The 15,108-nt window shown below is 40.2% G+C and overlaps 1 protein-coding gene across 3 annotated transcripts; it reads right to left on the bottom strand.

Moving 5' to 3' along the window:
• Window positions 1-308: 308 nt before the first annotated feature.
• cep152 (centrosomal protein 152) lies at window positions 309-14,485 on the bottom strand. Of its 3 annotated transcripts, none has more exons than XM_065957105.1 (28): window positions 14,189-14,485; window positions 13,952-14,069; window positions 11,807-11,916; window positions 11,617-11,677; window positions 11,210-11,488; window positions 10,690-10,849; window positions 10,024-10,164; window positions 9,273-9,412; window positions 8,546-8,746; window positions 8,265-8,412; window positions 8,054-8,145; window positions 7,778-7,941; window positions 7,482-7,683; window positions 7,105-7,209; window positions 6,880-7,010; window positions 5,883-6,011; window positions 5,671-5,806; window positions 5,016-5,189; window positions 4,664-4,924; window positions 4,304-4,435; window positions 3,566-4,219; window positions 3,404-3,479; window positions 3,135-3,302; window positions 2,940-3,024; window positions 2,422-2,504; window positions 2,060-2,216; window positions 1,871-1,971; window positions 309-1,788 (listed from the first exon to the last, which is right to left on the bottom strand). In XM_065957105.1, the coding sequence occupies exons 2-28, from the start codon at window positions 14,036-14,038 to the stop codon at window positions 989-991; spliced, it is 4,977 nt and encodes a 1,658-aa protein (XP_065813177.1). In that variant the 5' UTR covers window positions 14,039-14,069; window positions 14,189-14,485; the 3' UTR covers window positions 309-988. The 3 variants fall into 3 exon arrangements, with proteins under 3 accessions (XP_065813177.1, XP_065813178.1, XP_065813179.1); XM_065957106.1 differs by having other exon boundaries at window positions 13,952-14,066; XM_065957107.1 differs by lacking the exons at window positions 13,952-14,069; window positions 14,189-14,485 and adding an exon at window positions 12,539-13,003.
• Between the last annotated feature and the right edge of the window lie 623 nt (window positions 14,486-15,108).

Below are 15,108 nucleotides of genomic sequence, written 5' to 3'. Positions count from 1 at the left end.
AACGTGACTGGTCTGATAACTCAGTTCACACATTGATATCATTACAGACAAAAAGACTTATAGCAATTTAAGAAGGAGGGGGTTTACCTTCTGAAACAGGCAACAAACAATAACAAGTCTGACTTAATGTTGCCTTAGGAAGAAACAATGAGTTACTTTAAAATAAAAACGTGGTTTGATTGATGTCATTTAGGATGGACTCCATGCAGCCCCGTTCAAGAACCCCCCCCCCTTTTCTATATTCAGCATCACAAGATGTTCTGGAGAGGTCCAGCTCTGATGACAAATAAGTTCTCACTCAGTTTTCAATAAGATACGATTTATTAAAAGTCTTAAAACAGTGTAAAAAACATTTATAAACTATGCACAGCATATTTCATTAAAGTCGTATAAAAACATTAAAAACATTAAAACTCAGACACACATGAATGTAAATGGTTCTGGATCCAAAGAGAGGAAACGGAGCACAGAGGGACACGTTTTTATCTGAACCTTATCTCGTACTCCGAGTCTTTTAAGGGTAACCTTTTTAGTATTTCTTATTCAGGGTTTCACAGTTTATCGCTTATCTATGATGGAAGTGCTACACCCAAGAAAACACACAAACAAGAAACATTAATACCTGAGGTAATTATGCAAAAACAGAAAAGTGTTTGATGTTAAATACAACTATTACCTCATAGACACCTTTCCAACAAAAGAAGGCTATTTACGTCCATGTTTTCAAGGCAGTATTAAAAATCCTCTCAGGGCTACCTCCTCTAAGAGAAAGTTTTTTTATATTACTTTTATGTTTTGTAATTGTGGCTATAAAGTTAATAATTTCCTAAGTTCAATACACACAAACACTCTGCACGCAGTTTCAAGTTTAAAGCCTTGACACTCGGGTTAGGGTTAGGGTTAACTTTAAAGACTGCATTAAAGGCACCGTTTGTTCAGCTGACTGGAAATGTGGAGTGTGTTATAAGCTCATCTCCCTACCTCTGTATCACTTGTGTTGGTAGAATGGGCTGTCGAAGCCGCTGTCCTGCTGCCGCTGCCTCAGTTCGGAGAACAGAGGCTGTGAACAAACTCCCTGCTGCTTCTCGCCCTCGGAGCCTGGGGTAGGCTCCCTGTGTGAACTCAGTTTTCCATTAAGAAAGTTCTGGGTATGAGGGGTCCTCTTGGCTATTTCATTATAAACAGTCAAGTCAGAAAAGTCCGGGGTGAGGCCGCCAAAGTCTCCCAAGTCACTGGCTGATGTAGAAGAAACAGAAAAAGGTTTGACCGGTTCTACTTTGCGTCCTGAGTGGGACAGTCGGGAAACCTGGAAGCCTGTCTCTGAGTCACTGCTGGTCATGCTCCAGTCGGCCAGTCTCTCGTCTCTGACTGGAGCCTCCTGGACAACAAATGGTTGTCTCTGTCCACCCGAGTCTGTTTCTTTGGAGTTAACTCCCTGCTGGTACAGCGCCCTGCTTTTACTTCTCACAGACGCATCGACAAAATCCACCTGGGATGAAGAGGACATCTGTTGAGAAGGTTTGAGAGGGCGGAGGTGTGAATGAGCAGAAGATTGGAGTTTCAGCCCAGAGTCCTCTTCCTTTCTAGCCACAGGTGTGTCCCGGTGGCACAAAGGTTTATTCCTCGCTGCAGTGATTTGTTTCTGCTCTGAATCTGCAGAAGTCTTTTCCCGGTGGGACCTCTCCTCCGGCCTGATGTCAGGAAGCTCAGGCAGTGTTGACAGGATCTTACTGTAACCTGCGTGTCTACCTGGAGGACAGTCAGCTGTTGAAGCAGCTGTCAAACACCCTTTAAGACAAACAGATACAAACACCGTGGGAATTTTGTGACAAAAAAGTACAGTGAAGTGTTTCTGCAGAAAGTGACTCACTTTGTGAACTGCTCTTTCCAGATTTACTCTTGATAGGCGTCTCTAGCACTTTAGCCATGGCTGCCAGCTTGCTTGCCGCGTTCATAATTTTCTTTTCAGCCCTGCAAGAAGACAGGAAGATCAATACAATTACCATGAGGAGCTACGATGAAGCAAACAAACAAGTTTAGGACAATCATGGCCTCTTGCCCTGTAGTCTTTCCTCCATCCTCCAGTAACTCCTGCAGACAGGTGAGATAGTAGCGCCGCATTTTCCTGGCAGTGTCCTGCCGTTCCCTCTGCACCTCCGTTCGGATCGTCTCTGCTGCTCTCTCCCGGCTCTCCTGAAGGTACCTCAGCATGTCCTCTGCCATTAAAACAGATATGATTTGTGATTTACAGTATTTACATTTACAAGAATGGAGCTTAGCAAGGATGTAGTATTTGCATGCAATTAAACATGCAAATCTGCATCATGTAGTCGTTTTTATAAAGCATGGATCACGCTCTCATTCATACTATTGATATCTCCTGCTCAACAATAAAACCTCCCTTTAACCTCTACTACCAACCTCTGATCTTTTCCACAGTCGTCAGGTATTGCTGCTTCATCTCCTCCAGGCCCTGCTGAAGATTCTGTTGTTGATCAGAGCTTCTGCAAGCAAGAACAAATATATTATTTGCAATTTTTACTGAAATTAATTATTCATTATGGGGCGCAGATGGCCTAGCGGTTGAAAGGGATTTGTTTGGGGATTTTAGAAAATACCAAGATACCCTATTATATGTGTTATTTTTGCCTTTATTTAAAAAGTCAAGAATTTCCCCATATATCCTTTGTGTGATGAAAAAAAAGTCACTCATGTTATTAAGCTCCTTCACCAATGAGAAATAAAAATCTGTTTGCACACAGGTAAAGATGTATGCAACCTGAGAGATAAGATTGGGCCTTTAATGGCATGGAAATCCATTTGTTTAATGCCTAACATATAATAAACATGTTTGATAAATGTTATCAAACTTGGCACAAAGTAACAATAGAGTAATTGGCCTTTGAACAGAAGATAAGAAATGATGAAATCACACAAACCCAGAGGATTCTTTTGCTCCCTTCACTTCCTCTAGCTGCTGCAGATGTTCCTCCTTTGCTTTTTGTAAGCTGCTTTCATGCTCATCTACAAAACACAGCATTGTAAACCACCGTCACAGGCACATAGATACTGTCTTGTTCAGGAAAATTGATTTAAAAACATAAATAAAATGAATACTGATATGCATTTATTACCTTTTAGACGTTGCATGGCACTTTTGTGCTCTCGAACGCTGTGCTGGAGTTGACGACAGGCTTTCTCCAAGTGTCTCTGGAGCTCCTGATTCTTCTTCTGCAGCTTACTTTTAGTTTCAGAGCACTCCTTCCTGCAACTAACCTGCTCCGTCCTCTCGCTCAAACAGCCTGAAAAAAACGACATTGTCATGCATTAGGTACAATACACTACACTCTAATCTAAATTATGTATACTGGATGTCATATTATTAAAAGTGCACATCACATACTTTTAATGGTGTTGATTTCCCTTTCATGCTGTAAATGTGTTTCCTTTATCACTTGGCTTAGTCTCTCCTCACTTATCTGTGGGGGCATAAATTAAACTAATAAAGACAATCCAAACTCATGAACAATTTTCCGCTGGATGATTAACGGTTACAATGACTTACTTTCTTCCACTCCTTTTTGGTTTGAGAGACCGCTCTGTTGATTATGTCTGTACAGAATGTTTGGATGATGTGTGTTATTGTATCGTGTGATGAAGCCCTGTGGCTCCTCTTGATGTCTGCAGTGACCAGGTGATCTGCTTTGTGATCCATTTGAATCTGTTCCTGGATCTCTGCCAGACCAGTCTGAAGCTCTGCTATGAATTCCTTTCTCATCTGCTGTCTCTGAGCCTGCTCCCACTCTGCATGCTGACATCTCCACTCCTCCTCTCTGGCACGTAGAGTCTGCTGTAGCTTGGCCTCCATCTGCAGAAGCAGCTCCTTCTTCTGAAGGTCTGCCTCCTCCCTGGTCTGCTGCAAAGACTGCTCCAGTTGCTCGCGCTGCTCTTGAAGCTTGTTTTGGTACACCTGCTCAGTGCGGGCCTGGATGACAGCGATCTCCTGCTGTTTGTCTCGGTTCCAGACTGCTCTAGTTCCGGCCAGCTCTGCTTTCAGCAGGGCTGCTTGCTCTCTCCTCACTAGCTCAAGCTGGCTCTGAAGAGCTGCCACCTCCTCTCGGAGCTCCTCCATCTTTTGTGTCCCAGAGCTCTGCTCCTCTAACTGGTCCCTGTGCTTCTTATGCCACTGCTCCTCTGCCTCCTTCAGGGCCCGGGATATCTGGAACATTACAAATTGAGGAATATACATGATCAAAATGATTTGATTAAAAAATGATTAATTAAAAACAAAACCCTGTCTTACCTGTTGTTCTATGTGTTTTTCCTGAAGTGCTTCCCATTCCTCTCTCTCTGTTTGGAGTGCAGCTTTGTATTCTGGAAGCGAAGTCAAATCCTCAATCCAGCGATTGTAGGCCCTGGTTATTGTACCTTCAACCTGGAACACAAACACGTATGTCAACTTCTAATTTTGTCAACCTCTGTTCAAAGTAAAGCAGCTGAAAATATTTAAGGAACCAAGCACATTATGTTGCAAACAGAAATTAGTAAAACACTTAACTCTAACACATGAGCGCATTGGAGTATATCCAAGTTTTGCCACTTAAAAAATGCACAGAAGCACTTTGGTTAAGTAGCACAGAAATAGCCAGGTCAACCCACTGACCTGTTTGGCCATGTCCTCCAGGTGTTTCTCATGCAGCTCTCTCTGAACTTGTTTTCTGGCTTCCTCCACAGCTTTGCGTTTGACTTTGTCAGCTTCCAGTTGCAGCTGCTGTTTCTGAGCACTCAGCCTTGAGTCCATTTCAACAACAGTAATAGTCACACTGCTCGACTCATTATGATCTGTCTGACAGGCCGCCTCGGTGGTTTCTCTGTCTCTCTTTCTTCTAGCCTCCTCCAGCCTCTTGACCCAGGTCTTCTCCACCTGTAAAAAAAAAAAAAAAAAGCAGTACAAAATTTCAGGAACATTTCCCCCCAGAAGGAAGTTTGAGCAGTGACTTTGGGAAAAATCATACCTTTTGCAGTTCTTCCTTATAAGCAGTCTTGACCATCTCTACTTGAGAGTTCACCTGGAGCTCCTTTTCTTTGGCCCACAGAGTCTTGAGCTGGTTTATTGAGGCCTGATGCTGAGATTCAAGCTCCGCCCTCAGTTTCACCTCAGCTGCTTCACTGTCCTCTCTCGACTTCAGCTGGGAACAGCAATGTTAATGATGAACCAATTGTAGTTCACAAATAGTCAATGTTGGTTACAGTCAACCTCATCACAGAGACCAAAGGGGAAGTTAGTACAGTAGATGTTAACTGTGTGAGTATCAAGCTAGAACACTTTGTAATACGGTCATTATTTACTCTTTTATCGTGTCTTTTGAATTTTAAATAATTCCGACTTCTCCCTTGTGACGTTTGTGTGTTTAGCTGTTTAATATTTTCTGTGTCACCTTCGCTCTTTGGGTCGTTCTAGAAGCCATTTGAAGAGAAAAAGTTCTTAGAGGCTTTAATTGCAGATATAAGGCTAAGACTTTATTTTTGGTTGAATGTAGTTAAGAGCATGTTGTACATTAGGTATGTATTACTTTATATATGTATAAAAAATGCTGTCAGCTTTTGTTGTAATGACAATGTATTCTTGGTACAACAACAAAAAAAAAATCACTTTTGTATCTTGATTACCTCATCATCCCTTATCGAAGCCTCCTCCCTCTCCCTCTTGCGCACACTTTCTTCAAGCATGTCCTTCTCCTTGCAGACAGATATGTAACACTCCTGCACGGCCAGCATCTTATCATTGGCCTCAGACAGCTTGGTCCTGTCAATAAGTAGTCAGTCTTTAAATGAGCTACAAAGGTTTCCAGATTCCTTTTTCTACTAAGGCTTTGACTTACTGTATCTGTTGGACCTGCTGCTCATGATGTGAAGTCAGCCGTTCAATCTGAGCATCATGTTCCAGCATGAGCTCTGTCCTGATCCGGTTCACCACATCGTCCCTGTACTGCTGATGAATCCGCTCAGTCCTCCACAAAGACACACACATATACAGTATGTATAAGAATAAATCAATTCAATCAGTGGTCAATTTCATAGTATGCGCAAGAACCATTCCAGCATATGCAGGACACCTTTATCTTCTAAGTTACCATACGCACAAATGTGATCAGAGTGACCGAGCCAGAGAAAGAAGGCCAGCCCACTAATGCAATACAACCCCAAACTTTCAGTTTGACAGAGTGAGACGTCCTTTAAAGGTCATCAGCCTTCGTAAAGCCGGTGTCACCTGGAGAAGCGGAGGTAGCACATATCGTGGATTTTTGCTGCTGTGTGGAAAAAATGTGAGAGTCTACTAGGCTTGAAAAACAGTGAGTGATGGGGATATCTAAACTTCATCATGGACTAGCAGACTGCTGCCTTCTGTCATAGCACTAATGCTAGCAGTGCTAACATAAACAGACTCTGTGCCAGTATTACACTCGGGACAGGCTTCGCTGCAAATCAGCTTTTAATCTCCAAAAGCCTGAAAAATGTTCAATTGTTTGACTTCTCTGCTCCCAAAACTCTTGCCAACACACACAATTTAATGAATTCAACATAGCTAACTTCACATTTCAGCACAGGAAATGTTTTGATATATGAAGCCTTGACAGTTACTATTACTAGACAACACCAGTCATATTCCTTCAACTGGACCCCCGCGAAAACGAGATGGTTCATCTCAAGGGGCAATCCATCAAATAAACAGAATTTCTCACAAAAATGTATTTGTGTCATCATGATGTTGGTGACTGGACACAGGCATAGACCTCTACTACTGGTAATAAAATGTACACACAGCGCGTACAGGATTACGGCTGGCGGGGCCACTGAATCGTATTCCTTGTGCCTTACCTCTCAGCAGCTTCCTGCTTCTCCTGGTCCAGTTCTTGGATCATCTCTCTCATCTTGGTGCAAAGCTCGACATTGGCAGACCTCACCTTCTCCTCACTCTGTTTCAGCTCCTTGTTCTTCTTTTCTAACACCTTGAGTTTGGAGAGATGACAAAGCTATCATCCAATCTTTTCTTACGGTCTAAAACAAAGAAGATAGTCACTCTGAAGATAAACTATGACTAACCTCCACTTGTTCCTGCAAGTGTCGTTTGTCTTCCTGTACTTTCATGAACTCTTTTTGAGACTCCCCAGTTAGGTCCAGATGTTTCAGCTGGCTGGTCTCCCTGATCTGTGAACACACAAGCAGCGTTATTTTATGTGACCATTTTTGCATGAGAGCCCTCAAATCTCTTAACTTTCATTATCTATTAATGCATATATTTAATTAGAGCCGGACAGCATTGTAGAAAATATGCAAAAACATATTACTAATCCTTTCAGATCAATTATCTTTAAAGGGGTTTGTTATTTAGAATGAGCAATATTCACATTTCTGCTTTTGTTTTTATTAATGTATTAAACGTAAAGCTTGTGTGTGGTGCTGTCGATGGATGTACTCACTGAAGAGCTAAGCTTGGCTTCATCTAGCTGTGTCTGCAGCACGCTCACTCGATCCTGACAGAGCTGGAGCTCCTCCTGCATCTGACTGATCTTCTGACGCTTCCCCTTCAGGCTCCCCAGGCAGCGCTGCATCTCCACTCGCAGCAGCCGCAAAGCTTCATCTTTGGGAAGCTTGGAGTCTGACAGGTGAGCCAGGGCAGTACTGACCCCACAGGAAGGAAAGAATGATTTCAATGGAATATAAAGTCACCAATAGCTACAAATAGTGCAAAGAGACTCAGTCGCTGTGTAAGTACCTGTGAAGGGTGCCATTTTTCCTGTTTGTTTTCTTTAATCCTAAATCCATGCAGGATTCAGACAGCTGGTTCTCCCAGTCACTGCTCACATCAAAAGCAATAACTCCATGTTTCACAGCAGACTCGTAAAGAGTGATCTGCTCCTTCAAATCAGACAGATCCTCCTTTAGGAAACAAATGAACATGTTACCAAACATGACTAAATAGAGTTTTTGAGTAATGTTTGGATGTGAGTTTATGAGCTCATTCTAGGGCAATTAATTTAAAAAAGCAAACCTGAAGGACTTTGTTCATATTTTCACTGAGTGCCTTTGCTGATTGAGCCTGTTGTAGTTTTATTTGAACCTGAGTCAACTCCTGCACTGAACCTTTAGGAAATAAAACAACAACAGAGAAAAGAGGGTGGTTACCCATTGATATTCAGTTTCTTTGATTTATATAAATGAACAAAAATGTGTTTGTAGACCACGTTCACTCCATCACTCACTCGTCTGCAGCAGCTTGGCACATTGTTGCTGACTCTCCTCCAGACGCTGAGTGAGGCCGTTGACAACTCTGGCTCTTTCCAGCTGCTCTTCTTCTCTCCGCCGCTCCAGCTGCCTCACCTGCTCTTGAAACCTCTGACTTACATCAATCTGGAGACACAGATCAATAACACAGGAGTTAACTACGCCTGCTAGAGACCTGACTTTAAAAGCATGCTTTGTAGACAGCTTGCCTAAACATTCATTTCTTATTGCAGCAACCAGTGGCAGTAATAGTACAGACCTGATCGTTCAGGGCCTGAGAGGTGGAGTCTAGCTCCTGCTGTAGTGTCAACAATACAGAATTGTGCTGTTCCTTTAAGACGGCGAGGTCTCTGTCATGCTGCTCCCGTGTTCTGGACAGAGTATCAGAGCGACAAAGCTCCAACATCTGCTGCTTCATGCTGTCCACTGCAGCCTCCGCCACCCTCTGCTTCTTTGTGTTCTGTACAACAAAATTGAGCTGTTGTTTACACTAATAAAATACACATATATAGCAAAGGTTTCAATGAAGATTACATTATTAGTATCACCATGTTTCAGAAAGTGTTAGGCAATATAAATCTGGGTGAGTTTGAGAGAGCGATACATAACATTTGAGCTGGGCATTATGATTATTTCCCATATCATTCCCTTCAGGATCAATTTCAAAATGTCATTAATTACATACTAAGCCCTGCATGACCTGGCTCCTACTAACATCACTTAATCACTGTGCCGTTATTCTAGCAGCCGCCTTCTTGGGTCTTCTGATCACGGCCTTTTTAACAGTTCCTCACTCTTAATTTAAATCCAGAGCTGATCATACGTTCAAAGTGGCTGCTCCTAAATCTCTGCAAACTCTTTTGCAGACATTTACTTAATCTTGAATTATATGAATTTCTTACTTTCTTATTTCATCTTAAACGATTCAGAATATGAGGAGGAGAGCAAACAGAATGTGTGAGGGTGTGTACCAGTTCAAAACGTACCTCCTGGTCTCTCTCATTAAGGACCTGTACTTGCTGCTCCATTGCCTTCAATTTGTTTTGCATTTGAACTTCTCTCTGCTTTGCCTCTTCAACCAATTGACTCGATTCCTTTAGACTTACTGCAAGGCCATCCTTTTCATCTATTATTAATGATAGAAAATTATATTATTTACCATGTAGCAGGACATCAAGAGAACAAAGACAAGAGGCTAACAAAGTGGGCAGTGCAAGTCCTCTTACAGCCACCAGGGGGCCAATAGTGTATACAGTATATCTAAAGTAGTGCAGATACAGTACATAGTACTTGCCAAGTACTATAAAAAAAAAAACAGTAAATATCTTCAAATAGATACCAAGTTGTTTTCCTTCTGTAAATATTGATCAATGCTCTAGACTGATGTGCAATCAGACATTGGTTCTCCAAGGTTTATTGGTCAAAATAAAACATATTGTTTCGAAGAGTAAACTGTCTGTCTCTTTGAAAGAATACGTTTTATTTTCAAGTGATCACTTAGCTCTTCACGGTTGCCTGAAGTGAGGGACTTATTCATAGTGATATGTTTCATTTCTACAAGAGCTTAATTCAAGCTTCAAATGTATTTTTTGTAATGGGTCAATAAATCATAACATGCTAAGCTTACATGTTAGTCCTTTAGGTTTCAGAGTCAGTGTCTTTACATTAGTTTACATGTGCTGTAAAATTCAATAATGGACACACATCTTTTTTAAGATACACCTATGTGAAAAATACCTTTGGCAATAGCAAACTGATGCTCGATGTATCTCATATTACGCCTTGAATCCTCCAGTTTCCTTTCCAAGTCTTCAACTTGCCTCTGCTGAGCCTTGTGTAAAATCTGCAGCTGAGCCAGCTGCTCTCTATCAGCAGTTTCTGAAATATAGCACACACAAAATGACCACCTAACACTGAAGGCTTGTGGGAAAAATGTGAAGACATTTCACATTTCAGCGATGACATTTTCAAGGACAAATGTTACATTAAAACACTTCAGTCAGCTAATTCAATGGTGACAAAAAAAAGTGCTTCCAGTCTATGGCCTCGGTCTTAACATCATGATGAATAATAAAATGACATAAGTTCAAGCATTAAGTGAGCTTCAACCATTTGCAATTAAAGTAACACTCCAGCAGTCTAGCTGAATACATCTCTTCATTTCACAGAAATAGTATTGAATGCATTTTTTCTTCAAAATAGTCACTTTATAAGCAAACTACTGAGGCCTCAGTTTTTTTGACAGCAGCTGTTTTACCAACAGCTCTTTAGACACATTTATTCCAGTCCAATTTTACAAATTCCTAAGTTGTCTCAGATCACTTTTCAAGCAGCACAGTTTCGTCGTTTATATGTCAAAACACTCTTTTTCACTATTCGTTTAGTAATAAAATACAGACTCACGTTGTGTCGAGTCGAGAAAATCTCTTTGCAGATGGTCAAGTTGACCTTGCTGGTGAGCAGCCTGGGAGTTAAACATCTTTGGCTGATGGGCAGGATGTTGGGGGTTGTAGCTGGCCTTGTACTCTTCCACAACTCTGTCTCCTGCTGCAGACCTTACATTCTGAAGAGCACATCAAGCAAACAGAGTGTGTTTAACGTAAAAGAATTATTGTCCTCAATCACTCAAGAATAAACCAAGTTAAGTTGCACAATAATAAAAAAAAAAATATTCTAAACTAATATACAATTGTACAACATAATAAGGAATGGTTAAGTTCAGGATAACAAGATAATCATGTGAAATGATTAAGGTAAGGAAAAAAATTTACTTAAAATGTATATACATTTCAAACACACAGAAGTGCTGCTTTTTTAAAAAGTTCTATAAAACCGTTAAGAGAACTATAATGAAACATCAATACTATGATGATATTTGTTTCACTGACAAGACAAAATAGACCAAAAACTAAACTCCACTCACCTGAAAATGGTTTCCGGCATTGTTGTGGTCCCTTTGGCCTTCCTCTTCATGGTACACTGCAGCATTATTAGTGCCTTGAGTGTATGGTTTAGAACCATACACATCTGTGGAGAAATCATTAGTCTCTGTAGATTGTTCTGTGCCCATGCTGGTGTATGTATAATCTCCCTGGGTGAACCGATGATCCTCTGAGTGCTGGTTCCAAGTGTGAGGTTGACTTTGAATCTGACCCAGGTGTCCATTGACTTGAACAGCTCCATCTCCATAGTTATAATCATCCTGAAAGCATTGATCCAATTCAGTTTATGTCTTAAAAAAGATAATGATCTAAAACTAGTTGGGTTTTTCTTTAAAATGTTTCTAAGACAAAAAAATATATAATAGATAACAACAAACTTGTAACCTACTTGTTCATGAGAGGTTGGCCTTGGATGAACCGACCATTGCTGACTCCATGCTGACTCAGGGCTGGAAGAAAAGGGCAAAAACAGCATAATTGCATTTCACTGGGTTTAGGTATGTCACCAAGTTTTGAACAACACCAAAAGACCTCCAAATCTGAGCTTCCTAATGTGCCTGCAGCAACATGTGTGTTACCTGTTTCCAGTGTTTTTATTGCTTATTGCAGAGTACTGCAGCTCTGGGGAGGAGGAGTCTATGCTGTCCTCCAGCATGTCATCAGGCAGGTCTGTGAGCAGTTTCTGCAGCTGTGGAAAAACAGCACATGGAAATGAGTCATCAAGGTTGCCCCGCAACCCAGTTGTAAAGAAACACAGATAGAACCGAGAACCAATCACTGACAGTCTGGGAGACAGAATGTGAGGAAGAACATTTGTAAATTATTGAAAACCGACTAAACCAAAAATGTTTTGCCTTGAAAGAAAGGTGTAGCTAAAAACATTTTAGATGGGTTTCAGTATTTATAATAAGTTAGGTCCTTCATATGTCATTGTAAAGCATGCTAAAACATCATATTAAACATTATATACATTTATTAAGTAATTTAGGAAAAAATCAAAACTTGTGTTGGCTTAAAATCCTTAAAGTTCATCATTTACATCTATTGATTTTTTTCTCTAATCAGTCATGAAGGTTATACTTAGCTGCTGCAAAGCTCTGTTTGTGTTAAATATGCTAACTAATCATTCGGCCATTCAAATTAAAGACAAATCGGCGGCAAAACATTGTCAAGCAATTCTGTAATTTAGTCAAGTCAGAGTTAGTCCTTAATGACACTAAAACAAGGCCATTCCTCTTTTGTGTCAGTGACAGATTGAGCAGGCTTGTTTTACAACCAGTGATAGAACAAGCAGAGCCAGCTGGACTTACTTCCCACAAGGACTGCTGAATACTCCTCAAATCCTCCGTAGTGTCCACAACCGAAAGACCCATGTTATCCTTCTTACACATTTAACATTTAAGAGGCACTTCTTCAGCTGTGAAGCTAGTAGCTACATGACAACCTCCAATAGTAATCTTTCTGTAGAGAAGACCTTCCATGTGAAACATCCAAAACGTGCCTGGCATGTTGTTGGCTCCCAGCAGTGCTGCTGTGCTTTGCTCGCAGTGAACTCCATTGTTTAGACAAAACATATAGCAAGGTTAACTGGAGCAGAAACATTCCGATTACTGGTGTTGTGACACACATTTTTCACTCAACCAGCTCACATTCAATTCATAGGCTATACCAAAACAAAAACAAGAATCCTCAGGATAAATATTCTATTAAGTCCAAATCAGCTGATTCTCAAAACCCAAAAAAATATTCACAAACAGTTCCTTCATGCTCGCTCTAACCAGTACAAGTGAAGCAACAGAGAAACAAGGTAACCTAAATGGAGAGAAACTAGGGAAACCACCGTTTCAGTGTGACACACCTGGAAGGAGGCCTTTACCTTGAGCCAATAATAGCTCAGATTTATGGCGTAACAGATTGTAGGTGAGTTATGACACAGCTTGAATGTGGAGCTGTGAAGCTGAAAGTGATTGTGAAACTTCAACAATTCAAACCTCAAACAAAACAAAACAACACTAACATCCAAGAAACATACAAGATGAAGCAGAAGGTAATGTGAGAACTTAATGAAAAACACTGACCTATATATGGGTCAATCAACATGGTTATTTACTTCATAAATCAACACACTTTAACCGTTTTATCTCTGTGTGATTTAGTGGCAAGACATCTCTTAAGCACTTAGCACTATATATATTTTACAGGTGATGGTTTGATAAAATAGTATGAACTGGCTGTCATCTGTCCTCTCAAACTGTAAAAAGTTGCAGTTTAGTAAAACAAACAATTACTGACACTGATAACCTCTACATAGACGGATTTTTCAACAACTTCACAATGCCATAGCGATGATTTCTGCTTGTTATATGTCTACACTCATGCACTTTAACTTATGTCAATACTGTCCATTTACAGCTCTGTTTTTGCACATTGACATCTAATCTTTCATATTTAATTTACAACTCTGTTTTTGCACATTTACATTTAATCTTCCATATTTAATCTTCCGATTTAAGACTAGTAATGCTTAGTTAAATCCTGGTTGTATATATTCACATTCTTAGTTTTGATATTTTTAGTACTTATTTACTTTGTATTTAATATTATATTATGTTTAGATTTGCTAACATTGTGTTTTTTTACTCATATTGTGTGTTTGTACAACCTGCTGCTGTAACACCACAATTTCCCAGTTTGGCATCAATAAAGTAATTATATTCTATTACCTCTTGCTCTCTTGCATAGTCCTCCTGGTCATATTCCTCTTCCTCATGCTGGGTTTGAAGAGCAGCACTGTCAAAATCAATGGACATGATGCAAACCGTGTTTGTGCAGGCTGCTCTGCTGAGAAGAGGAAAAACAGAAATGTTGAGCATGATTATCATCATTATGGTCAAAGTCCTGTAAAGTTACAAGTACGTTTCCCACCCTGGTATGAACCAGTCAGAAACACGGTCACTTACCCGCTGGTATTAATGGACTTGGCGTCTCTATTGAAGAGTTGTTATTCCTTTATCTGGGTGGCGTTATTATCCATATCACTGTTTACAAAGCAGCGATGCTAGCTAACTTTAGGTAACCAGGGGCGCTCATGCCGGCTTGCCTTGACTACAGCGGGCTCAATAAGAAAAGTCGTATTGCTTTAAAAAGAAACTGTTTCGATCAGTGTTGAAGATTCGTTACCAAATTGAACAGTTCAATGTAACTTTGGAGGTAAGTTGGCCCCGGCAGTACGAAGCTAACGCTAGCGCCGGCTAGCCGGCTGGAAGTCCTCTTTAAGAAGAGACTCGCCCACTTTGAAAAGTCGCGCGCATTCTCAGCGCCAAACCACCGCAGCGGAAACAAAACATAATAAACACATTAAAGGTTTCACTCACTGTGGCTTCATTTACTGACTAGTGCAGTGGTGTCAAAACTTCTTGCGGGCCAAAATTGTCGTGTTAGAATCAAAAATAAAATATATAGTATAATTAAAATATAGTTTAAAATATATTTTAAAAAATAGTAAGGAGATCAGAATCAAAAGGCTCGCTAAAAAACACTTTAATAAAAGGAAATCAAATATTTTGATTTCTTCCTTCTACTTTATTATTTATTTTTTTCTTAGAATCAAGCCTGTAACGTGGTTCATTTTTTTTTTTTTTTTTTGGAAAAGCTTTCTGCATTTAGCTCAGGTCATTAAATGGTTAAACAACAGTCTTTTTTACAAAAAAATGTGGAAAATAGTAAAAGCTGTAGATTTAAAAAAAACAAACAAAAAAAAAAACAACATAGATGTTACTGAACATTTTCTATTTTAGGAATATTGTTCAGCCCTTGTTAACATGACAAATCAAAGACAATGTGCCAATCTTAATCAAGACCTCGGGCCAAAATCTCCCCC

Source organism: Labrus bergylta, chromosome 7 (genome assembly GCF_963930695.1).
Source record: "Labrus bergylta chromosome 7, fLabBer1.1, whole genome shotgun sequence".
Classification (NCBI taxonomy): Eukaryota; Metazoa; Chordata; class Actinopteri; order Labriformes; family Labridae; genus Labrus; species Labrus bergylta.
This window is presented reverse-complemented; position numbering and strand designations above follow the sequence as displayed.